Raw genomic sequence first — 26401 nt, 5'->3', positions numbered from 1 at the left:
TTTTATGCTATTTACAGTAAGGCTCGTATTATATTGTATGTACACTACTCAGCATGGGAACACGAAGTAAGCGTATGACAAACTCAGCTTTTGTTTTGAGCATTATTTCTCAAATGGGATCTGCTTCCATGGCGGCCTAAAACAGCCTTAAATAATCTTGACTGTGAAAGTTACATTATGTACTGAGGGAAAGTTATTGATTACAGCGGTTCACAGAGCAGGCAGCGCATTTACATTTACAGACCCTCCAAATGCTCAGTGACAGTGAAAAACATTTTAATGAACTGGTGAAAAGCCCATTCCCTCAAGATAAGGCATCAAAATACCTAAGGGATATTTATATTATCTTATGTAATATTTACCAAAAATGGATAAATTGTCAAGCTTTAGCAGTTCTAGTCCAAGCTACTCAAAAAAAAAGATTCAAAAATTTCTTCTCCATAGAGAGGAGTAATGAAAAGTTTTTCTCTAATGTTGTTTCTGGACACAGTACATATACTTCAGTATTTAGATGTTTGTGGGTTCTGACTGGAGTAAAAAACTTACCACTTTTCAACAAGCGCAAGTGGAATTTCACTCTTTAAAATGAGCCCCACCTAACCACCTGCACACCACAAGTTTTTATTGTGATTTAACCGTGCTACTAATTTACATTTTAGTCTGTTTTGTGTCAATCTTCAATCGGTTGCAAAATGCTTGCATTTTTTAAAACGTTTTAATGATTCTCAGCTTTGCTGTTAAGAAGTTAAAGGATGTTAGTTTATATTTTGTTTATTTTAGTTAATTTTACCACTTTTCTGAATAGGTGAAACTCAACATATTTAACCTTTAGAGTAAAGAGTAAAGAGTTTTACTCTTGTTGCCCTGGGTGTGAGAAAAAATGACACAGAAATAGAATGATAACATATTCCTTTATTTCAGGATGTCTCCTTTCAAATGTAATGATCAGAATCTATGTCTGATGACGCTGCCCAAAATAATGACCTATTTAAAAAAAATGCTCCTTTGGCTCAACTTGCCCCAGATTAGGGGTAAATTGAACCTAGTCAGTGGGTAAACTGAGCCATCTTGGGGCAAACTGACCATGTAGTTTTTAAAATGTAAAACTGATCATATTGTGAAAACAAACCATTTTAACAGTTGTAAACCTGTGAGAACAAACCTGGAAACTGGTGGTTTCTAAACAAACCACCAGTTCAAAACCATTTATTCAAAAGAACTATTCAATATTCCAATGATCAAGGTTGCAGGGGAATATGAACTGTTGCTCCCTCCTTGCAGTTCCTCCAGCCTGTTGAGGTTGAGGTAGCTTCTTCAGCACATCCTTGCGTGGGAAAGATGCCTCATCATTTTCCTTGAACACAAACGTGGGTTTCTTACTGCTAGTGATCCCTCGGATTCTTCTGAGAAATCTGGCACTCACTTCGTTGTCTGCAAAGCTGTCAACCAGGCCAATGTAATGGTGGCTCCTGGATTTGGATGCAAATCTTACGATGACAAAGTCACCAACTACCAGGTCTGAGACATCTGGTTCACTTCTTTCATCGCTGGAACTCTCATACTCAGAAGTGTCTTCAAATGGGATGGGAACATCACTCTCCTCAGAGCTGCTTTCCACTGCAATTTTTGTCTGGGTTTGTTTCCTCTTCCACATTCCTTGCTTTTTGTGGATTATTTCTTTTTTGCCTTTCAGTTTATTTGTCTTTTCTTCATGGGCTCTCTCAATTGCCTGCTTTTCAGGTGTATCAGTCAGGATTCGTGTCTTCACACGCTTTCGATTTGTTTGTTTCCTGGGCTGCTGACTTTTGGGTAAGGGTAGAATATCAGTGGGAGACACATATCGAGCATGGTTGGGGTCACTTCGTGAACCACATGCATGTACAGGGTCTGGTGAAGGTAGCTCAGCAGAAAGAGAGGCTGAAACCACAGGTGCAACACCTTCAGCGGCAGGCTGCTGCTCCAGGTTGGGCCTGTCTGACACCATGGATGGCTCAAACTCTGCATCAGAGAAGATATCTCTGTTGTAAGGGAAAATCCCAGTGGCTCTAAATCCCGAGGAGATATTTCGTGGTGTCATTGCTGACATGAAAGCATCATTCACACAACCAGCAATTTGGTATATGCTGGCAGTTTTGCCTGGGTTGGACCTCATCCAGCCATCAAGAGCTCTGTTGTAATAGGTTTTAAATGGACCATACACACACTTATCCAGAGGCTGAAGGCGATGGGAAGTGTGGGGTGGAATTGTGAGCATTACAATACCACTTGTTTTTGCTATGTCCAAAGCCTTCAGTGAAATGTGGGCTTCATGGTTATCCATGATTAGCAGCAGTGGCAGGTCAGGGGAGCACTTGGTCTGCTGAACCAGATGTTCAAGGAACACAACAAAGACATCTTCACTGATCCAGCCTGATCTTGTAGTGGTACCAATTGATCCTGGAGGTGCTCCTGCAATGAAGTGGTCTTTGTATCTAACCCTTGGGAAGATAAACATCGGAGGGACTGCGTTACCAGTCGCATTGACAGCACAGACTACAGTCACCAGTTCGCCTCTTTCAGCAGATGTGATGGAGCCCACTTGTTTTTTTCCTTTTTCTGCCACTACCTGCTTTGGTGTCTGTACTGTTGTTACACCTGTTTCGTCAACATTAAAAATCATGTTTGGGGGGAATTTATACCTGTCAAACAAAAAAAGAGCAATGATGATTAGTTAAATTTTTAAGTAATGCAAAAAATGTTAGCTGAGAGTACGCATATTTATTCACTTAACTGTTGTTTGTAGTTGTCATAAATAGTTATTAATGTTTTCAATTAGATAACTTCTGTTACCTGTCGATCACTTTAGCCAGATTGTCAAAGAACTCCCCAACTGTAGTCTTATTGAAGGCTGTAGCTCTTCCCAAAGATGTTGCCTCAGGCATACGGCAAGAGAGATGGTGGCGTGCCAAAAAATTCTTGAACCATTCTTTACCTAAAAAATGTAATGGTAAAGTAGTAAACTACACAAAATACATTAGTCTGTGCCAACCTACTGAAATGTTGTTTCTTGCACTTCCTACCGGCTAAACCTTTCTCTGTCCAGTTGCTGGGAGTAGGAATGTTGTTTCTGCCTGCCAATTCTAATGCCAGTTCACGGCATTTCTTTGGGGAAATGCCATGGAACTGCTCTGCAAGCTTCTTGATATGCTCTGCTAGCTCCTTCTCCACCTCCTCAGAGAAGACTCTCTTTGCTGAAGCTGTTCCACTATAGCCAACCGATTTGACCTCCTGTGTGTCCCTCTTTTTAATATATCTCCTGAGTGTTGACCTGTCAATTTGTCTTTCTTTAGCCACTGATCTTATGGACTTTCCTCCCTTGACTTCACTTGCTGCCCTTTCAATCTCCTCCAGGGGTGTTGAGCCCCAGCTGGTCTTCCGTCTGTAGGTCCTTGGCATGATATCTTTTCTATAATAGTTAACATATGACAAATACAACAAAAGGGTTCAGTATACTGAACTAAAATACTATTTAATAAGTCAGAGCCTTAAATAAATTTCAGTGCCTTATGGTGGGGTAGGTTGAACCATTGGATCAATTTACCCCATAGCCTTTGGCTCACTTTGCCCCATAGCCACCATTTTGAAAAAAAACGGGCTAGCTTAGCAATTTAGGCTAATCTTTAGAAAACTTCTTCAGATGATATTATATTTTAGAAACCCACCAACATGTATAATATATCATTTTAGACACAGATACATTTGTTTTAATATTACAGTCAATTTACCTGATATGCAGAAATTTTACTTTGACAAGCAGAAAACATTTTTTTGTGTAATACAGACTTACCCCTTCTCCAATGTGCTCCTCTTTACCTATAGACTATAGAGTAAAACCTACTTAAAAGTATAATTTCTGTTGCACACGTCCTTGTGTATTCGTCACTTCACTTTCATATTCACTGAATGTCGCTTTAACATTCAGGGCGGGTGTGTCAGAAGTTGAGAAGCAGTTGTAGTTACAGTAGCAAAATTATGTATGTTAGCTAATCTGTTATGCGTGCTCTATCATAAAGAATTATGCTCTTGTTCCACTGTGTTTACGGTTTAGTTAGTCGGGGGTATAAAGCTGTTCTCACTGTGTGCAGACTGATGCTTCGTTCACATGAGGAAGATCTCTGAATTTCAGCTGTTTTCCTGATGCTCCTGAAGATATTGTAAACACTCTGCCCCAAATATGAAAAACAAAATCACTAACTAAAGGTGAGAATGCGTTTAAAGTAATAAATTACTTTTTGTGTAATTTAGAAAACTAGTTAAAGTAGAACTAAAAAAGATTTTATTTAACTCAAGGTAAAAATACAAAATGTGATCATTTTCTGCCAGTTTTTCTGGAAGTTTATAGGATAGCTAAACGATGAACTCTAAATGCATGTTTAAACAACTGCAGAAAAACATCCCTCAAAAAATAATACAGAAAATTACTTTATTTTAAAATATTCATTTTACTGCTTTCTGCAGTCCATATAGGACTTAGAAATATGAAAATTCTGAAAACATTTGGCTTTTATGTTCATCCGTTAAATATAAATACCTAGTGTCACATACAGTACTGTGCAAGCGTTTTAGGCAGGTGAGAAAAAATGCTGTAAACAAAGAATGCTTTCAAAAAGTGTACACCCTGCACCCAGTTATTGAAGGAACTCGACTGGTACATTGTTCCAAACATCATGAAGAACTAATCACAGATCTTCTGTGGATGTAGGCGTCCTGACATCCTTCTGTCTCTTCATGTAATCCCAGACACACTCGACAATGTTGAGATCAGGGTGGGGGCCGGACCATCACTTCCAGTACTTCTTGTTCTTCTTTACACTGAACATAGTTCTTAATGTCCTGCTGCTGAATTCATTTAGGGCCAAGAAACAATTGTTTATATTTCTATAAACTTTTGCACAGTACTGTACAATATTTTTTTTATAAGAGAATAGGAGAATGGATAGATGGAGACACGTTCTTTCATTCTTTGAATTGCACCGCCTCTTTGTGTGTTTACAACGCACCACAATAAAACATGCTTTTTTGTGAGAGTGTGTGTGTGTCTAGAATTGCACATATTTATTTTAGTCATATTCACCCCTATTCCCTGAGGACTATCTTATGAATGGCCCCCCTGTTGTGCTCTCAACTGAGACGCGGCCTGCAAAGTGGGATTAATAGGAAGTGGAATGACTCACCTGGACGGGCACAGCCACAGCACACACAGACAGAATAGGTACTTATAGAAGAGGTACTTTCAAAGAACATCCGTTGGATGGTTTTTAACCTAAGACTAACTCACTACCCTCTGAAGAAACATGTACATGTACGACATGTACATAACAATATGTGTTATTACACATATTGTTAATCCATAAATTAAATTTAAGAATCAATAATATGTCTAGTCAGTGATATAGTGTAACATACAGCAGTGAAAGGTGAAGAACCGTGACCCTCATGTTGTTCCTCTGTCTCAAGTGCTTGTGCTTCTCAGTTTTGTGTGGTTATATTTCAGCTGGTGCTAAATGTCAGATATTGTTGATGATGATGATTCGTGTGAAAAGCGAATGACTAGAAATGGTAAACAGCAAATGGCAAAATCAGCAGGAGAATGGTCTGTGTTTGCAGTTCAGCTGCTGGTCACCACTGGGTCCTACTGGGTGATTATCTAACATGACACTATTCAACAGCACCTGGGGAGCAAGGTCATGGCTGCACATTAATACAAATACATGCACATACATAAAGCCACATTCTCATCTGCTTATCCTACAGCACCAGGGTGGGGGTGGGGGAGACGCACAACCACATTCACACCATTGAGCAATTTAGTATTAGCCTAACCCCACTATCTTCATGTTTTTGGACTGTGAGAAAAGAAAAGCCTGCATACTCGGAGAGAGCCCATGCAAACACGGGGAGAACATCCACACAGATGGTGGAGTCGAACTCAGGGCCTTCTTGCTGCGATGCAACAGTGCCAACCACTTGGCCACCTTGCTGCCGATATAAAGCCACATTCATTTTTTTCAATCATTCAGGCAATACTGAATGCAGCTTTCTGAAAGAAAGCCACTTCTTTTCAAATCCTGAAGGGCGACATGTTTTAATTATTGACACTTGAGTGAGGATTTGCATTTTATGCTGTCTGACCCTGTAGACGTGTGTGGCAATGAGCTGGGTAGGGTGGAGGACAGAAGGCTAGGGGTTGGATATTTTCAGGGACAAAAAGCCTACTGAGGAGGCAGAGGAACGGTCTGGGGAGGTAGAGGTGCAGTGATTCACATGCAGTGCAGGAGGTCTCTCTGTATCACCACCACCCCTCCCCCAAATCCCAGGAGGACGGAGGGGGGGATTGATGAAACGCGCAGGAAGGCCTAATTAAAGGCTCTCAGCTCAAACGCATTGATGTATTACATCTATTATGCCACAGTTCGATAGGTCTGCCAGGCCGAGGCTGCCGCGGCAACTGAGTCCCGCCAAACAAACTGAATAAATAATAGCAGCTGAGTGTTTAGAAAGAAAGAGAGAAAGAGAAGGGGAGATAAGTTCAACAGGCAAACTTGTGATAAAGTCTTCTATAGATATATTCATGTGAAACTACACTGGGATTTATATTATGCGTGTAAAGCTTAATTTGTAGTCCATACAGCAAGCAGGGAAAGAAACAAATAAAACAGTAAGAGGAGCCAAGGTTCATAGTTCAGAGAAAATGTTGTTAATATAAAAGTTTGCCATGTTTTTTTTATTAATGAAGTGGCTCTGAACCAAAAAAGAAATTGCATATTTGTTAATAATTATTTTTCAAAAACCCTTCTGGACAAGGCATTCAAACCTTCAGATTGACTACAATTAAGATAAACCCTGTTTCAAAATCAGGTCAGTTCATGTAAAGTCATTGATTAATGTTGAGTGTTGACCATTTGCTGGTCTACGCTATATATAGCTGGCTCTGAGATCAAAGGTTGAGTCCAGTAACAACACGACTGCTTATGTATATTAGTTTAGGGTACATGGAAGAAGTAGAGGAGGGCTGAGTTATGCATTTGTTTTCATTTGAGGTTACATGAGGTTAACATCGTCTTCTGTATGGGGGGGCTGTGCAGAGAAAGGAATGTGCAAATGCAGACTGAGGACTGAGGCTGGAGGTGAACCTAGAAAAAGATGCAGATTAAATAGGTTTGAAGTGCATAAAGGAAAACTGTTAGTTTACTGCTCCCCAGGGGGCATTCGTTTATGCAGCCAGGTGAAACCAATGACGCACACAGACATAGCGCACATAAAACTTAATAAAACACACATATGCTAAAACCTAGGTAAAATAAAATGTAACATGCATGAGAAAGAAACATCACTAACATAAAAATATGGGATACATCAAACCATCAACATTTAACTCAGTCATCAGTGCTTTCCTGTTTGACTGGTGCATTACAATTGATTGATTATTTGATTGATTTCTGTGTGTGTGTAAATGGTTGAGATTGGGAATAAGCCTATTTTGTGTGTTAAATCAAATCACAAAGAAAAAACAATAATGAAAAACAATAATGAACAAACAATGAAAAATTATTATTAGACCAAAATCTCCCAAAAGGTAAATGGCCAAATTTCTGTCCATAAGGATTTGTGGCTGAATGAGCCCTTAATGCTGAGCTAAAGACACTAAGCCCCGGAACATGAAGGACACGAGGTGGATTGTGTTAGTGTAATTCTAGCATTCGACTGCATAGAGAGAAGGATATAAAAAGCAAGATGGAAACAAATTTACTAGGAGTGCTCTTTGATTCTGGCAAAGTGACACGAGAATTTGTTTGTGTGTTTGTGTGTGTGTGTTTGTGACTGTATAAATATATCTTTGCTTGCAGAGCAAACGGAGGAGCAGATTTGTGAGACAAGCTCGAGCAGTTGCCATCACAGCAGAGGTGAGATTGGAAGCGAGTGGATTTTGAGCCAGTGTGACTGATAGCGTCTGTTAGCAGCCACGGCCACAGAGAGGATGTCTTGTACTGGCGGCAGGGGGACGCTAAGGCTTCCAGAAACAATGTTGTCCTCAGGGAGTCTGCAGAAATGACAGCACAAGCAGGGCCAGTGTTTCCATTCACAGTGCTCACCAACCTTCTGACACTTTTCTCGCTTCCACCTCTCACATATTATGATGCCCCTTTACACTCCTTGCCTTCCATGTCTTCTCTTCTCTGTCACCTCCTTTACATACTGTATCCCGAGTGCCAAAGCTGAGCTGCCTCCATCACAAACAGGCGACTGTCTAGACCTGCCTACAAGTTTCTGTTGTCTGTGGGCAAGGCTCATAATATGAAAGGTAAAAGAAGCCAGCGTTTCAATGTACCATCAGTGAAATCATTACCAGCAGAGTTATATTTTTGCAGTCGCTTTCTGTGGCATTTCTTTATCAAGGATACTGTATGTATCAAATTCTAAATGCATATATCCATTATGTCTTCCACATGCCTGACAGTTATTAATGATTAGCCTTTCCAAACCCTTTTTTTGAGACATATAAAACTACATGTGTATAACAACAATACTACATGTTCCCGATCAATTTACAGAAATGTGCACAAGACTTGAGCCACTCACTCTATATATTTCACAAGGAGCCAGACTTTCCTGTATTGTTTGTAAAAGTGGTCCTCAACAATAGGTTATCAGGTTTTCTGAAGGTCTTTAATGTTTTTCTTTGGACCATGGCTGCCTTTTCCGTCATTGTAAGCCCTGTCCTTGTACTGACCGTTTTCAGAGATGTGTTTTTTTTAAGCCCTTAACACTGACCTATGAGTTATTCAAGCACCACAAAGGGAACTATAGCCCAAAGGATGAACCACTGTTGTGTCTATGCGTAATAGACAACTTAGCAAAGAACCAATTTATAATTTTTGTGATTCTGTAGCTTTAGTTATTAGCAGCCTGTCACAAAACGACAGTTTGTTTCCATTCTTTAGTTGATTCTATTAAACATGCCAAATATAACACAGTTTGACAAGCATAAAATAAAATTACTGCAACAACGAGGTGATTCCCAAAAGGCTATTAGCCAAAGTCTTTGCATATCTTGGCATGGTGTACAGTGAGGAATCTGTGCAAGTGTCAGGACTAGGGATGGGTACCGGTATCCGGTGCCGTGATGGCACCGGTTCTGACATAAACGGTAGTAACCAGACCGAAAAGCAGCGCACATTTCGGTGCTTTATTTTGGTGCTTTTTTTTCCTGAGCTGTGATACACTTTAGATTCTAGCCAATCATTTTACGTTTCTGAGGATAGTAGGCGGACCCAGGTACGTACGTTCTTTTAGAGCAGAGCTACAGATTAAAAATGCCCAAAGCGAAGTGGTCAAAAGTCTGGCTGTACTTCACAGCAAAATAAAAACTCAGCAGCCTGCAACAAGTGCTTTAAGCTGATACTGTGACACTGTGCAAAGGAGGTAACACCTCAAATATGATGAAACACCTGGCGACGCATAGCGTTTTTTTTTTTAAAGCTGAGAAATGCGCCGTATTTGATAGCTTGCTGCGAGACCTCACATCGGGCACATCCACTGCGTGTGGGTTGCCTGTTATCGGACCCGGAGTTAGCAACATCCCCCAAAAACCCGAAGAGGAGAGTCCTGGCCCGTAGCCCTGCCAGTGTAGCAGAAATGATGACGGATGATGACGGCAGCAGCAGCCGTTCTTCTCTGCGTGAGTAGCTTAATGTTGTTCGTGTGTAATTTACGTTGCGTAGGCTAACCACGTTATTACATTAATACATGTAAGGTGAACTAGCAAACACAGTCGTAGCTACATGCGGCTGTCTTCTTGTTTGATGACAGATACTCCCTTCACCCTGGCCAAAAAGGCTAAAATGACCAAAGAAAAAGTGGAAAACAGCTAAACATGAGAGGTTTTTGGACAAAGTTTGTGTTTTTTCCATTGTTTAAGCACTGCTTCCAGCCAAGAGTGATACCATATATGCCCCATAGCTGCAGAAAAGGCTAACATTGTTATCTTTTTACAAAAAAAACAGCTGAACATGAGAGGTTTTTGGACCAATTTTGTGTTCTCCATTCTTTAAGCACCGGTTTGAGCACCGTTTAAGCACCGGCACCGTTTCAAAAGTACCGGTATTGGATAAAACCTAAACGATACCCATCCCTAGTCAGGACAAAGGAACGGCTAAAAACTACCTATAGCAGATGAATAGTATCTGAAAGTCATGACCTTAAGAAATAAGGGAAAAAGTCCAGCAAAGACCTGAGACAGGACCTTAAGTTGTTCTAGCTACAGTTTGCTGAACCTTCATTAGGAATAGTCTCAGTGGATGAATGAAAGGCAGGAAGCCATTCTTAAAGAAGGGAAAGAGGGAGAAAAGGACTGAACTGCACTAAAAATCAAATTCAATGTTGAGTTCATGTTTTGGTTCAATTCACTGTCTCCTCCACTGTTGTTTGCTGTTTGCCGTCCTTCTCTCTCTATGTGCTGCCCTGATGTCTTCACGTTTATGTAGGCTATAGAGGAGCCTATGCGTAAGGACAACCTAGGACAACCATGCGTAAAACACTGTGAAGCCTCTGTCATTGTTGGGGGATGCATTTCAACCATTATGAACACAGAAAAGTACCATCAGAGCTTGTCCAGCATGCAGTGAGTCAAACGTGAAACAGTGCTCTGCAAATATAGCCATGGTCATCATTTTGTAATTCGCATTGTGCTGATTCTGTCTTAGCAGCAAAAGACAACAAATACCTTTGTATAGCCAAACATATGTAAATTTGATTTCTAAGAAACAAGCCTGTAGCCTGACAAAAATTGAATTCAGACTAAACAGACTTTCCAAGGGAATTTAATCAAATACCTGCCAGTGCAAGACATTTGAGCGACAGCTGAAAAACGAATGTAAAATTTTGCTATCCCCCCCCCCCCCCCCCCCCACCCCCACCCCCTCCATAACACATGCAACTCCGTCAGTCTTCTCTCAACTTCTGTAATGTCCCTCACTTGAGGTGTAAATCACCACATGTTTACCTGTCAAAATATTTTTAAGGAATGTTGATGAAGCGGAAGAGTGGCAGTTATGGAAAACATCAAAACCATTTCCACTGGGAAGTCAGTGCAGCTAGTGTCATAATACAACACATGGCACATCCCCACCTGCTAAAGATTTGCTTCAATGGAGTATCTGACATCTCCACAACTATTTCCTTAATTGATGTAGTTAAGTATGCACCCAAAGTCTCTGAATTGTAAATACCTGCTGTAATGTAGTGTAAAATTATTATTCTGCCATCAAGAAGCAGCCATAATTTGAAGCTGTCAGATCCACTGCATATTAATTTCTAAAATTTACTGTTGTTTAGGAGCACTTAAATGGAAAGTATTGCACTGTTTTGCCACTATAAACTATTCATTACTTCACAGAGAAGTTGCCTGAATGCAGTATCAGCCACTAACTTTCTGCTGCTAAATTACCTTTCAGTATGGATTTATATAGAGGTTGTCTAGGATGTGCCATAAATCCTAAATAAAATCTTGCAAACAAGTGCAAAAGGACATACGCATTACAGACTTAAAATGCTGCAGTGTCGTGTCTTAAAATACTATACCGACTACTCAATGTCAGGTTATTGATAGTATGTTAACCTTTTGTTGGAGAGGACATATCTGGAAAGCGAATGACGAAGAGGAATGGACTATTAAAAATAGGTTAAGCTTGTCTCTGCACTAGCCGTAACAGGCTCAGCTTGTTTCCTCTGGGCTCTCGGGTTCTCAGTGAATTGAAGTGTGACCCTGACCCTTTTGCTTCTGTCTGCACACACACACACACACACACACACACACACACACACACACACACACACACACACACACACACACACACACACACACACACACACACACACACACACACACTGAAGCCTTCATTTATTCAGTGCTCCTCATCTCAGTTGTGTCCATAACTAATATGACCTTGCCCTGCACTTGCTTATGAAAACTGTTGAGTACAGCACACAGTAGGACGGGATAATGGAAGAACAATGGTCGTCTAAAATGTTTCAATCTGACGCCACCATTCTGTGCCCGTTGACATCCACACATCTACACAATAGGTATAGCAGACCGACTACATTGTAAGAAGTAACGCACAGCTGCTTCTACAATGAGAAAGGTCAGATAAATGACCTTCAGGTAAATGAAATAGCTTAGAGATTTTATTGAGGAATGAAGGAAAATCATGTTCCAACCCTCAGTCGGAGAGTAGCATGAGAACAAGATGAAGGTGCAGTAGTATGAACAAAAAGAAAGTCGAGCAGTGGTGATGTGTACAGGAACACTTAGTTCCTTGTGACTCACACCGTCTGTGGAGAAAACACCTCTGGAGTTGCTGGTTTAACTGTCTTTATAAAAGACCTACAGGAGAGAAGCACAGCACCTCAAGAGGTTAGTCAGATACTCTTAAACCTTACACAGACCGCATGGACGTATAGTTTTATAAATGTGCAACCCTAAACCCTGAACTCTCAGTCCTGAAAATATCTTTAAGCCAAGTATGAGAGCTTGGTGAACTGAATCAGCTGAACCCTGGATCTCTGTTGCGGAAACAAACGCTCATCACTTTCCAGAGGGAGATTAGGTTGTCATTTTCTGTGACACTGAAATTAATTTAACCTCACACAACGACTTTATGTGATGAAACGTAGGCGGCAACTAAGAATTAAAGAAAGAGAAAAGCACAAGGCAGAGCAAGTCTGTCAAGTCACAAATCAAGCATGACACCAATAAGATGTTCCCTCACAACAGTAAACATTTGGGCTCTATCCAAACCCCAGCCTGTACACAGCCTTCCATATCCCACCAACGTTTCCTGGTTATCCTCATAGTTCCCCTCGTATCCTGGAGTTCAATAACAAGAAAAAACAAATTTCCCTCTCACTGTAATCATTTAACATTCACTCTGTGGTATCTTGGTGACATCTGGCTGATTGGATCAGGATGTGACTCCTTTCAAAGTGTCTTTGTAGGTTCTTAGTAATCTAGATCATTGTAGTCTGAAGAGTTTGGATAGAAAGCCTCTGGACTTCTAATTTAAATAATTTGATCCCCAAATTAAACCAAATTAAAGAAGAATTTGTTCATATTTCCTTTACACATATCCTATCAACACTCTTACTAGTGCAGGACCAATCACTGGAGATTGTCTAAGATCTATTAGTGGGGTGAGGAGACTATTGTCCAGCACTGCTGCATGCTTCTGGATTGAATAAGACTTGACTCACGTGCAGAACTTGAACCCAAGTTCAAACTTAACTGAAAGTCCAGTTGGCAAAAGAAAACGATTCAACCTGAAATGCCCTCCATGAAGCGTTTTGCGACCTGTTCCTTGTTCTTTTACTTGACATGCACACATCCACCTCTCTGTCCAGCAAAACAACAGTGCTCTTGAAGGTCAACAGCAGATCTCTGCACAATGTTGTGTCTTTAAAGGCACAATAAAAAGACCACAATGCAGAAGATCAAGGCAGACTCAATATCAAAATGCACTGGTGATAGGGACCATTTAAAATAACAGAATTCTCTTGTAAAATCTGAACTAACAAGGTGGGATGCCATATGGGAAAAAATTGGGCAGCTGAAGAAATGTGGGATGTGACAGTATATAACTAACATTTGAGTCATTCACTGTATATTTGTAAGGCATATGGATATGTCTGGGAGAATTAATGCAGAGCTGTAGGAAATTTAGTTTCCCTTCCTTAACAAGTAGTTCTTAACACTACCACTTTCCTGTGATGCTTCAGCAATATTTGTGGTGTTCTGCATAAACTCATAAAAAACAAAGAGTTTTATAAACCATTTTATAAGAAAAAAACACAACACCAGCACCTCTTAGTGTTGTTAGTGTTAGCACATCATGTTCATCACAGGGTTAATGAAGAAAAACAAGTTAACATTCTGACATAACATAATACAGTTTTGAGATCCCTTCCCAGACACCTTAACGCCCACTCACATCCTGGGCCATCTGACCTCAGGAATTCGCATGATAAGGTGGGGCCAGGTTTCACAATGAACATACCCGAAACTCTGGCTGATTGGGACCCACGCCCAGTTTCACACCTTGGCTCAGGCGATTAGAGGATCATCAGGGGGTCCTTTTGTCCCTCTGTGGGGGGTTACTCCCACTAGGTTTATATCTGGGACTCTCCACCATTTGACCTTAGAACTGAAGAAGCTTCTCGGATGAGAGGTGAAACGTCTTCAAGCAACTTAAAGAAGTCCAGACGCTTTTCTTTGCAAGCTCCTTTGACTACGATGACCTGGATGACTGAGAACCTTCACAGACATATTAACATTCTGACATCCAAACCTGTTTCATAATTTACTAGTACCAGCTACCCTTGGTGGCAAGTCTTTGGATTTCGTGAGGAAGATTACTCAGAGGAAACAGGGAAAACATGTAAAGACAGAAAGGTCATGGATGATGAGGAGTTTCAAAACAGAAATTTTCTTGCTGTGGAGTAACAGTGATGAACCATGATGCTGGCCTAAAATGGAACCAAGCACTGGATCTTGGTTTTTGGGAGTGCTAATCCCATCAGGTTTTGTCCTTAGTCATTTTAAATATATAAGCAATTATGCTGTGTGAATGGAAGAATCTGGGGAAGTCAAAAGGAACAATGGGGTGATACAAATATCTACAACAAATGTAGGCACGATACCTAAGGCAAGTATGAAGGAAATCAGCAGTTATACATATACCATTTAAAGATCCACCCATAAGACAACATTCAGCTGTTCAATCTACTTGTGCAGTTTTTATGCCCTGCTGGGTTAACATGGTTGGATACCACTGGTTACTGGCTTAATTCTTAATATCAACAACATGCTGGAAACATTCCTTAGAGATTTTGTTATATATATTGACATGATACCATCACACAGTTTCTGCAAATTTGCTTTCTGCACATCCATAATGCAAAAGTCCTGTACTAAAACTTCCCAAAGGTGCTTAGCTATATTGAGATATGGTAACTGTGCAGTCCATTTGAGTCCAGTAAACTCATTGTCATGTTTAAGAAACCAGTTTGAGCTGATTTGAAGTTTGGACACGTGACGTTATCCTGCTTAAAGCATCCAAGGGATGGATACACTGTGATCCTAAATGGATGGACATGGTCAGCAACAATACTTGGGCAGGCTGCAGTGTTTTAGCAATGCTTAGTTGGCTCTAAGGTGCTGAAAGTGCCAAGAAAATATCCCTCACACCACTATAGCACCACCAGCCTGCAAGGCAGAATGGAAACATGCTTCTATAGTGTTTATGGTAAATTCTCTCCCAACCATCAGAATATTGCAGGATCAATCAAGACTCATCAGCCCACATAACATTTTTCTAATCTTTTTGTGGAGCCTGTGTGACCTGTAACCACCGTTTTGTATTGTTATTAGCTGACAGGAGTGGCAGCTGGTGTGGTCTTCTGCCACTTCAAATTACCACATTGTGCAAGAGATGCTCTTCTGCAAAGGCTCCTTGTAATGTGAGGTTATTGGAGTCACTGTTGCCTTCCTATCAGCTTGAAGCAGTCCAGGCATTCTCATTTCACCTCTGGTATGAACAAGGGATTTTCAGCCAAAGAACTGTGGTTCACTGGATATTTTCTCTGTGCGTGACCACTCTCTGTAAATCCTACAGATGTTTGGGAAGATCCTGGTGGATCAGCAGTTTCTGAAATATTTGGACTAGCCCATCTGGCACCAGCAACAATCAAAGTCACCTCAATCACCTTTCTTCCCCAACTTCTTGTTTGGTTTGAACTTTAGCAGGTCATTTAAATGCATTGTGTTACTGCCATGTGATTAGCTGATTAGATGTTTGTGTTAATGAGCAGTGGAAAAGTTCCAGTACAACACAATGAAGTGGTCAGTGAATGTGATTACAATGAGCATATAGAAGGGGTCACCTATATGCTATTGCTGCTTTTAAACCTTAGCACTGTTCAAGGAGAACAATGATCTGTATTTTAAGCTTCAGGGGGATATATGAGAAGAGATTTTCAGTGACAGTTTTAACTGTTAGGTCTTAAAATCCCATCCCTAAGACTATTTAAAATGAGGGAAACTTATGGAAGGAATAAAATGTAATTTTGTTAGAATATGGCCTCTCACAAAGAGAAAGAAAAAATGGATATGTTATGCATAATGGATCCACTCAGTCTAAACAAAACGTTTTAAAATCTGACTCGTTGGTCAACCAGTGCATGCATTTGCACACATATTATTTTCTCTTATTTCCTTTTTAGAATTAGAGTATGCATTTACGTTATTATTTTTGTAATTTTATATTAATCATATTTATGTCAATTTTAGTACAGCTTTCGGTAATTCCATTATTACAGTATTTTAAATAGTGGAAAGAATAATAAGTTTTAGAGACAGCTTTGAGTTTTGTTTGTATGTAATATTATTGACAAAAGCACTTAATAATGTAATAATAACTTAATAACTGGTTATAATTACGGAGCCATTGGAGCAATGGCTGCGTAATTATAACCAGTTACTGCATGCTTGGTTTTTGTGATTAGCGCTTATTTTAATAACAATCCTATTTACTACCCTAGTTAGAGGTTATAGAGGTTAGATATGCATATAATTTTATATTAGCAAGTGCTCTCCAAAGGTCAAACCTCCTTATGGTGGGTTTAAACAACTCAGCTAAACACTACTGTGACTGTTCTTCACCTCAGTTTAATTTTATTTTCAATTCAGAGTTGCCAAGCAGCAGCAAAGAAACCTAAAGGATTTAGAGAGTTTCTGTAAAGACGCACAATCACCTTATAGACTTTCGCCTTAAGATAGATTGGCATTCTCCTGTCGCATAAGACTCCACTGACCTGATGCCACTTCATCCACGCTGTGTTGACACGGAGTCTGGCGTCTGGTAGAGTTTCGCAGTCCGAGGTGACAAGGGACCCGAGGTACTTGAATTGGGCAACTTTAGTCAGCGGCTCGCCATCGATAGTGATGGCACTGTTGGTCCGGGGGCCGCATTCAAGGTACTCAGTCTTCTTGATGTTTAGGCGCATGCCGTTTTCGGAGAGCCGGTCTTTCCACGCTTGTGTTCGGGTTTGCAGGGCTAGGCAGTGCAAACCCGAACACAAGCGTGGAAAGACCCCACTTTATCTACCACCATTTATTAAAAACACCTTTTTAGTTTGCTTCATAATGCAAAATAAAGACACTCAAAATTAGAGAGAAAATCAACTATCAGATGCTCCTCTGTGAACAAACATGTGGCTTTGGGGAGAATTCGACTTTAACAGAAACAAACCTCCAACAGAATCAGTTGGGGAGTGAGGGAAGAGTAAAAACAGTAAAAATTATAGAGAGACCAGGACAATACCAACACAAGTCATGGACAAAACCTTAAGGTCCAAGTTAATGAAACTGAAAAATAGCAAGTAAATACATGGGAAGTGAAAAGAGGTGAGTGGAAAAGAAATGCTCAGTGTATCATGGGAAGGTCCCCCTGCAGCCTGAGCCTACAGCACCATAACTAAGGGATCGTTCAAAATCACCTGATCCTACCCTATACCCTCTAATAATGATAAGCTTTATCAAAAAAGGAAAGTTTTAAACAGAATCTCATAAGCAGAGAGGGTATCTGTCTCCCGAATCCAAACTGGAAGCTGGACCTGATAGGTCTGCTTCTAGTTCTACTTTCAGAAACTCTAAGAACCACAAGTAAGCTCACAGTCTGACAGCAAAGTGCTTTACTGGGATAATGTAATACTAAATGTCTTTAAAAGATGGTGTTTGATTATTCAAGGCTTTGAATGCGAGAAGAAGGATTTTAAAAAGAGGAAGAACATGATGTCTCTTTCTAGTCTCTGATAGGACTCTTGCTGTGGCAATTTGGTTCAACTGAAGGCTTTTAAGGGCATTTACAGCAGACTGATAAGAAGGAATTACAACAGTCTAAAACTTAAAACAACCTTGCTTCCTTTTATAACTTACTACATTACCCATCTGTGAACACAAACGAGCTGGAAAAGTTATTTCTTTAGAGCACATTTGCTCATCATAAGCTCTAACAAAGCTCCAAGTAACCTTTTTGGGAGAATATGCCATTAGTCTGATAGCATACTCTGGACCAAACCTGATCCAGGTCCTAATCCTTACACTCCATGAAAAGTAGGCTCAGTGAGAAGCAGTGTAAATTGTTCTGGAAATGCAGGTTAGCAACTCTTGATGGTAATTTGAAAGCAGCACAGTGAACTTCCAGGAACTGCTGTGAATAGAAGTGAAATTTGGATTTGTGATCCTGGCAGTTTACTCGCCAAAAACAATTAAGGGAACATTTAAATCTCACATTAGATCTTGAATCAAATATTAAAGTTGAAAGTCTTTACTGAAATACACCACGAGAACAAAGTAATGTAACAATGGTCAGTGGGAACAAAATTGGAATTCAAAATCACACAAAAACATGAAACATGTTTCCTTCATTTTTTTGGTCAGAAGGAGAGAGAGGAAGGTAAAGACCTCTACACACTGGATGTGTAAAATTCATGCAAATATTTTCTGCATTAAAATTATTTTCAGATTTTGTCTAGAACCGAAGTTCAACACACAAGCTGGACCCAGGAGCAGAACACACACACAGCGGTACGAGAGAAAAAATAAACTTTATTATAACTGAGAGTGTCCCGGGAGAGTAGAAGGGAGAAAACGCACGGAACCAGAGAAACCAAGGGACCGGGAGAAGAATCGCGCAGGAAACGCCGAGAGCGGGACCGTGGGAGGCTGAAACAGAAAAAGAAAAAAGGATTATTGGGGTGCGGGTAAACCGGCAGCATACGAGGGGAGGTAGTGTACGCGTCTTACGATGATAGCGGGGCCAAGGGAACCGGAGGGAGGGGTGAGGGTCCGTGGGGAGAAGCTCCAGAAAGGGCGAGGGGGCTGGGGTTGATCGTGATCCAAATTCTGGACAGGCAGGTGGACAGGCTGGTGACTCAAAACACGCCGAGCAGTGATCTGGGTATACAAGGCAGAGTTAGTACTAGTTCACACGGATAGGATTGCCTAAGGACTTTCCCGTAGGTGTGCGTTACCGCTGAAGGACGATTACGGACTGGCGTGGAGCAGCAGGCTGGGCAGGATTAAATGGTCCACCTGGTGATCGCCTGGGATGGGATGCAGGTGTGGAGTCAGCGGCCACGCCCACGGGAGTGGGCATCCCATCAGCACCTCAGACGCCAGGCCGCGGACCATGACAGTACCCCCCCCTCAAGAGTCGCCCCCAGGCGACAGGCCGGGACCCCGCCTGCGGAGAGAAGCATGGAAAGCAGAGATGAGGCGAGGGTCCAGAACGAAGGAGCGCGGGACCCAGAGGCGGTCCTCGGGGCCGTACCCCTCCCAATCCACGAGATACTGCCAGCCGCGCCCGCGCCGGCGCGCATCCAGGATACGCCGGACCGCATAGGCCGGATGGCCGCCGACGAGCCGGGCGGGAGGAGGGGGCGCGGAAGGAGGGCACAGGGGGCTGAGGCGGACTGGTTTAAGCTGAGACACATGGAACGTGGGGTGCACACGCCGGGAGGCTGGAAGCCGAAGCCTGACCGCCACCGGGTTGATGACTCGGCCCACCTCGTATGGCCCGATGAAACAGGGAGCCAGTTTGCGGGACGTGCCCCGGAGTGGGATGTTCCCAGCAGCCAACCAAACCTTCTGTCCCGGCTGGTAGTCAGGGGCTGGGGCGCGGCGACGATCGGCGTAGTGCGCATGTCGTTCCTTCGCACGCAGGAGGGCGCTGCGAACGCTGCGCCATACACGTTGGCAGCGCCGAAGGTGGTGTGGAGCCGACGGGAGGGAGAGAGTCAAGTCCTCTTCAGGGAAGAGCGGAGACTGATATCCGAGAGACGCCTCGAAAGGTGATAGACCGGTGGAGGACGAGGTTAGAGTGTTGTGGGCGTACTCCACCCAGGGCAGGTAGGTAACCCAAGAGGAGGGGTTTTGACTGGCCACGCACCGTAGCATAGTCTCCAGTTCTTGATTGAGACGTTCAGTCTGTCCGTTGGATTGCGGGTGGAAGCCGGAGCTTAGGTTAACCTTGGCGCCGAGAGCGGAACAGAAGGTCTTCCACACCTGTGAGGTGAACTGGGGACCTCGATCGGAGACAATTTCCAAGGGGATTCCGTGGAGCCTGAACACATTAGCAACCAACGACTGGGCAGTCTCAGCGGCTGAGGGCAGCTTGGCTAGCGGGATGAAGTGAGCGGCCTTGGAAAACCGATCTACAACGGTGAGAATGACACGCTTTCCGGACGAGGCAGGGAGACCGGTAACAAAGTCGAGGGAGATGTGAGACCAGGGCCGGTGGGGTGTAGTGAGCGGGTGGAGCTGGCCTGCGGAGCGTTGGGTGGATGACTTATTACGGGCGCAGACGGCACAGGCAGACACATAGTCCCTCACGTCCCTTATTAGCGTTTTCCACCAAAAATGTTTCTTGAGGAGGTGCGTCGTTCTGTTCACGCCTGGGTGGCACGTGAATCGTGCTGTGTGGATCCAGTGGATGACAGCTCCACGGGCGGCAGCAGGAACGAAGCGCCGTCCGGGTGGTCCGGTCCCTGGATCGGGGTCTCCCGGGAGAGCTCGGCGAATGGTCTCCTCTACTTCCCAGGTGAGGGCGCCCACCACGCAGGTGGCGGGTAGGATGGTGGCGGGGGGAGTCGCTTCGCTGTCGGAGGAGTACTGACGGGAGAGCGCATCGGGCTTGGTGTTCCGCGATCCTGGACGATAGGAGAGCGTGAAGTTGAAGCGGGCGAAGAATAGGGACCAGCAAGCTTGGCGTGGATTCAACCTCTTGGCGGTTCTCAGGTACAGGAGGTTCTTATGGTCTGTCCAGATGAGGAAGGGCTGAGCAGCCCCCTCCAGCCAGTGGCGCCATTCCTCTAAAGCGAGTTTAACGGCTAGCAGTTCCCTGTCGCCGATGTCATAATTCTTCTCTGCGGGGGTGAGTCGGCGTGAGAAGAAGGCACATGGCCGGAGCTTATTCAGAGGCCCAGACCGCTGGGAGAGAACCGCTCCCACTCCCGCATCAGACACGTCAACTTCTACAACAAACTGCTTAGCAGCTTCTGGGTGGGTTAGGATGGGTGTGGAAGTGAATAACCGTTTTAACTTAGCGAAGGCTGTGTGGGCTTCAGGGGACCAGGTGAAGGGCACTTTGGGTGAGGTGAGCTGGGTGAGCGGCGCTGCCACCTGGCTGTAGTTCCGGATGAAGCGGCGGTAAAAGTTCGCAAACCCCAGGAAGCTCTGAAGCTTCTTCCGTGACTCCGGAACCGGCCATTCCAACACTGCCTTGACTTTCACCGGGTTGGTCTTCACCTGCCCACCTGCTAGAATGTAGCCCAAGAAGGAGATGGATGAAACGTGGAACTCACATTTTTCCGCCTTGACGTACAACCTGTTTTCGAGCAGCCGTTGTAGTACGCTTCTCACATGGATGTGATGTTCTTCGGGTGTTTTGGAAAAGATCAGAATGTCATCTAGGTATACGAAAACAAACACATTTAGGAAGTCCCGTAACACGTCGTTGACTAGAGCTTGAAAAACCGCCGGGGCATTGGTTAGTCCAAACGACATCACCAGATATTCGAAATGCCCCAGTGGGGTGTTGAAGGCGGTCTTCCACTCATCACCCTCACGTATTCGAACCAGGTGATAGGCGTTCCGCAGATCCAGCTTGGTGAAGACTGTGGCTTCCTGGAGTGAGTCAAAAATAGAATTAATTAGTGGGAGGGGATATTTATTCTTGATGGTGATGTCGTTAAGACCCCGGTAATCGATGCAGGGGCGAAGCGTCCCGTCCTTCTTTCCCACAAAGAAAAAACCCGCAGCGACAGGGGAGGACGACGGCCTGATTCGTCCTGCCGCTAGCGACTCCTGGATGTAATTCTCCATGGTTTCTCTTTCGGGGCGAGACAGGTTATACAGTCTGCTAGAGGGCAGCGAAGCTCCCGGGAGTAAATCAATGGCACAGTCATAAGGACGGTGAGGAGGTAGTGAGAGCGCCTCGTCCTTACTGAACACCTGCCGAAGATCGTGATATTCGGGGGACACGGAAGAGAGGTCCGGTGCGGGTGGCGGCGTTGAATTTCGTTTCGTTGAGGCGGAGGGAACGGCCGACCCCAAACAGTTCGCCAGACAGAACACACTCCAGCTCGCGATCCTCTTTCCGGCCCAATCGATGCGAGGGTTATGTTTCTGTAGCCAGGGGTAACCTAAGATAAGCGGGGTGTCAGGAGCGGGAAAAGTGAAAAAGGAAAGCTGCTCCTGGTGATTCCCTGATGTGACTAACTGTACGGGTGCAGTTTGGTGGGTGATATGTGGGGTGGCTGTAGCTTAGGTGGCAGAGCAGGTCAGCCACTAATCAGAAGGTCGGTGGTTCGATCCCAGGCTGCCTCCTGGCTGCATGCCAAATATCCTTGGGCAAGATACTAACCCCGTGTTTGCCTACTGGTGGTGGTCAGAGGGCCCGGTGGCGCCAGTGTCCGGCAGCCTCGCCTCTGTCAGTGCGCCCCAGGGCAGCTGTGGCTACAATGTAGCTTGCCATCGCCAGTGTGTGAATGTGTGTGTGAATGGGTGAATGACTGAATGTAGTGTGAAGCGCTTTGGGGTCCTTAGGGACTAGAAAAGCGCTATACAAATGCAGGCCATTTACCATATAAGCAAACACTTGATTATTCAACGTGGACGCAGGGATGGGCGGCTCGAGTGGCGTGAGGGACACAGCTAATTTCTTAGCCAGTCTCTCATCCATAAGATTCCGTTCCGCCCCGGAGTCTACCAGCGCGGAGCATGTAAAGGTCTGGTTATTAGTTACGAGGGTAACGGACAGTAATAATCGGGGTCTAGTAGTGCTTAACGTGCTGCCCACCCGTATCCCCGGACTTACCGGTGGGCCGGGTCGTTTGGGCGGACCGGGCAGACAGCGATGCGGTGACCGGGCCTCCCACAGTACAGGCATTCTCCAGCCCGAAATCGGCGTTCCCTCTCCTCCGGAGAAAGCCGAGAGCGTCCGATCTGCATGGGTTCGGGCGGGGGAGGCGACGGAGAGCGCGCACACGCAGCCGTGGGCGTGGGCGGAGAAACACTGATCCCGGGGCGCAATACGGAGCCCATAGGTTTAAGCCGCCGCTCGGCATCCCTCTCCCGCAGGCATCTATCGATCCTACGGGCGAGGGAAGCCAATTCTTCGAAGGATTTAGTCTCTTCGTGAAAAGCTAGTTGGTCCTTCATCTGGTCGGTTAGTGACCGTAAAAAAACCCCACGGAGAGCTGAATCGGGCCAACCCACGGCGACCGCTCTGGTACGAAACTCGACTAGGTACTCCGCGATACTGTGCCGCCCCTGACGGAGCCCCAGCAACTTCTGTGTGGCGTCATCTTCCGAGACCGGAGGGGAGAACGTAGCCCGGAACTCCTCCAGGAAATCATCGTAATCGCAATCACGAATGGAGTGAGATGTTAAATAGGCCTCAGCCCACGTTAAAGCACGTCCCCGTAATAAACCTACAAAATAGGAGATTTTAGCTGCATCCGTGGGGAAGGCGTGTGGCGTGCGGCTGAAGAACAGGGAGCATTGAAAAAGGAACCCCCCACACAGGTCTAACTCCCCGTGGAAGGGCTCCAAAGGCGGAGGCGAAACGCCGTGGGGCACGGGATCGGGCGGCTTGGTTCGCAGCTGTTCCCGAGTGTCACTGAGCTCTTGGTAGCGGTCCTGGAGCGATTGAAGCTGCTGGTCGTGGCGACCGAGAATAGCGCCCTGCTTATTAATGGCGGAACGGAGTGGATCTGCTGGGTCCATACTGGCCAGTCCGTACTGTCAAGAACCGAAGTTCAACACACAAGCTGGACCCAGGAGCAGAACACACACACAGCGGTACGAGAGAAAAAATAAACTTTATTATAACTGAGAGTGTCCCGGGAGAGTAGAAGGGAGAAAACGCACGGAACCAGAGAAACCGAGGGACCGGGAGAAGAATCGCACAGGAAACGCCGAGAGCGGGACCGTGGGAGGCTGAAACAGAAAAAGAAAAAAGGATTATTGGGGTGCGGGTAAACCGGCAGCATACGAGGGGAGGTAGTGTACGCGTCTTACGATGATAGCGGGGCCAAGGGAACCGGAGGGAGGGGTGAGGGTCCGTGGGGAGAAGCTCCAGAAAGGGCGAGGCGGCTGGGGTTGATCGTGATCCAAATTCTGGACAGGCAGGTGGACAGGCTGGTGACTCAAAACACGCCGAGCAGTGATCTGGGTATACAAGGCAGAGTTAGTACTAGTTCACACGGATAGGATTGCCTAAGGACTTTCCCGTAGGTGTGCGTTACCGCTGAAGGACGATTACGGACTGGCGTGGAGCAGCAGGCTGGGCAGGATTAAATGGTCCACCTGGTGATCGCCTGGGATGGGATGCAGGTGTGGAGTCAGCGGCCACGCCCACGGGAGTGGGCATCCCATCAGCACCTCAGACGCCGGGCCGCGGACCATGACAGATTTACTTGTTCTTAATGCAGCAGTTCACACCCAGTACCTAACAAGGACAAATTTGCAGCAATTTTTTTTTTTTTATCAAGTTGGATCAAGTTTTCAGAACACATTTGTCCAATCAGACCACTGCATTTGGCAACAAGTGCATTTGTCGCTTATGTACAGGTACACTGAACACATACCTCAGACACACAGCTCGATGCTGCTCTGCATCAATCTGGTCTCTGAAATTCTTCCTTTTCCCACATCTGAGGGATTTGGTCCAAACTCTGCCAACAAGAGAACCTAGAATCTCATTTTTTCAATATATATATATACATATATTCAGATGTATTGGTACATAACCACTTTATTATTTTCTGATTCCAATGCCAAACTACAGTTATTTATTTGCATTTCTGAACAGATTAAATTCATTTTAGTGTTTGAGGGTTGCGCTTGACTAATTTCTCACTTTTCAGAGAAGTCTAATGTGCTGGCTGAAATTTTATTGAAAAAAAGTGAACATTTTTTTTTGCCTAATGAATAACAACATAATTTTTAGTTTTAAAAACATTTTTGACAAATTTCTAAAGTATTTGTGGTTTTGTAGATAAATTAAGCCCTGTATATGTTAGTAAAAATTCTGCAGAACACCGCTCTTCTGATGTCACTGCAATCACGTTTTGTACCATTTGGGAACTCTATGATCCTGTATTTATATGTGCTCCAAATCTAGAAATGGACTTACTCATGCACTTGTGCCTTTGCATACCATGTTACAAAAATCAGGAGCTGCATAACTGAAATGGGACCAAAGAGGCATAATTTTTGGCAGACACTTCAATTTATTAAATGGTAAACTGGTAAATGGCCTGTATTTGTATAGCGCTTTACTTAGTCCCTAAGGACCCCAAAGTGCTTTACACTACATTCAGTCATTCATCCATTCACACACTGGTGATGGAAAGCTACATTGTGGCCACAGCTGCCCTGGGGCGCACTGACAGAGGCGAGGCTGCCGGACGCTGGCGCCACCGGGCCCTCTGACCACCACCAGTAGGCAACGGGTGAAGTGTCTTGCTCAAGGACACAACGACCGAGACTGTCGGAGCTGGGACTCAAAGCAGCAACCTTCCGATTACAAAACGAACTGCCAACTCTTGAGCCACGATTGCCCCACTATTACACCTACCTTTAATCATTTATCTAAAAAAAAATGCATCTGAAATTTCTCAATTTTCTTATTTAATATTTTTTAACCCACTAAAGTCCAAGTCATCATACTAACCCTCTAAGTTAAGTAGAGAATTGTGCATCGCAATATCAAACTAAAACAAACTCAAATCCCAAATATCTACTGAGATGACCGAAAATATAACACTAAGCGTGACTCCGAACATTTTTAATTTTGTATTATTTTGCATGGGATCTAAAAAGCTTCTGTGTTATTTACAGTTACTGTCACAACAGAGGACATAAGCTTGTTGGCTATTTATTTTTGCAGTGTAGGATTTATGTGCATCAAACTGTCAAAAAAAATCCACATAACTACAAGTATTAAAAACTAGTATACAGTCTGGAGTCTGCACTTTAGTGAGGCTGTGCTAGGTCATCTCAAATCGGTCATGTGATTTGGACTGGTGTGTGCATTGACTCCAGAGGATTAAATTAAAATAGAAATTCTTTTTTCTATTTTAAGGAGTTTTTGTTAAAAACTGTTTTTTGTGAGGGTTTTGGTTTTCACCACAGTATTATTATCATAATATAATAATATACATAATCATCACTCATATGAAGATCCGTGCACTTGTTACATACCAGGTTTCACAATGCCGTGTACTCTCCATTAGAGGTTGG

The 26401-nt window shown here is 43.9% G+C and overlaps 1 protein-coding gene and 2 long non-coding RNA genes across 3 annotated transcripts; all 3 read right to left on the bottom strand.

The window, feature by feature from the left end:
* Window positions 1-870: 870 nt before the first annotated feature.
* LOC113019676 (uncharacterized) lies at window positions 871-3845 on the bottom strand. The gene is made up of 4 exons (XM_026163513.1): window positions 3827-3845; window positions 3060-3445; window positions 2830-2971; window positions 871-2678 (listed from the first exon to the last, which is right to left on the bottom strand). Exons 2-4 carry the CDS (start codon window positions 3433-3435, stop codon window positions 1220-1222), a joined length of 1977 nt encoding a protein of 658 aa, XP_026019298.1. The 5' UTR covers window positions 3436-3445; window positions 3827-3845; the 3' UTR covers window positions 871-1219.
* Window positions 3846-18641: 14796 nt separating this feature from the next.
* Window positions 18642-19330, bottom strand: LOC113019630 (uncharacterized). The gene is made up of 3 exons (XR_003272073.1): window positions 19126-19330; window positions 18899-19048; window positions 18642-18817 (listed from the first exon to the last, which is right to left on the bottom strand). It is a non-coding gene; the product is annotated as an uncharacterized LOC113019630 (long non-coding RNA).
* A 4733-nt stretch (window positions 19331-24063) lies between these two features.
* On the bottom strand, window positions 24064-24544 carry LOC113019568 (uncharacterized). Its single transcript, XR_003272054.1, has 3 exons — window positions 24403-24544; window positions 24176-24325; window positions 24064-24094 (listed from the first exon to the last, which is right to left on the bottom strand). It is a non-coding gene; the product is annotated as an uncharacterized LOC113019568 (long non-coding RNA).
* Window positions 24545-26401: the final 1857 nt, after the last annotated feature.

This window comes from Astatotilapia calliptera, chromosome 1 (assembly GCF_900246225.1).
Source record: "Astatotilapia calliptera chromosome 1, fAstCal1.2, whole genome shotgun sequence".
In the NCBI taxonomy this organism is placed as follows: domain Eukaryota; kingdom Metazoa; phylum Chordata; class Actinopteri; order Cichliformes; family Cichlidae; genus Astatotilapia; species Astatotilapia calliptera.
The sequence above is the reverse complement of the archived record's forward strand: the minus strand, read 5'-3'. Positions and strand labels throughout refer to the sequence as shown.

Excerpts from the sequence above, each read along its gene's own strand:
- LOC113019676 (XM_026163513.1), bottom strand. The coding sequence starts at position 3,435 with ATGCCAAGGACCTACAGACGGAAGACCAGCTGGGGCTCAACACCCCTG. Across the intron at positions 2,972-3,059 it reads GACAGAGAAAGGTTTAGCCG|GTAAAGAATGGTTCAAGAAT; the intron begins GTAGGAAGTGCA and ends TACATTTTTTAG. Across the intron at positions 2,679-2,829 it reads CTGGCTAAAGTGATCGACAG|GTATAAATTCCCCCCAAACA; the intron begins GTAACAGAAGTT and ends TTTGTTTGACAG.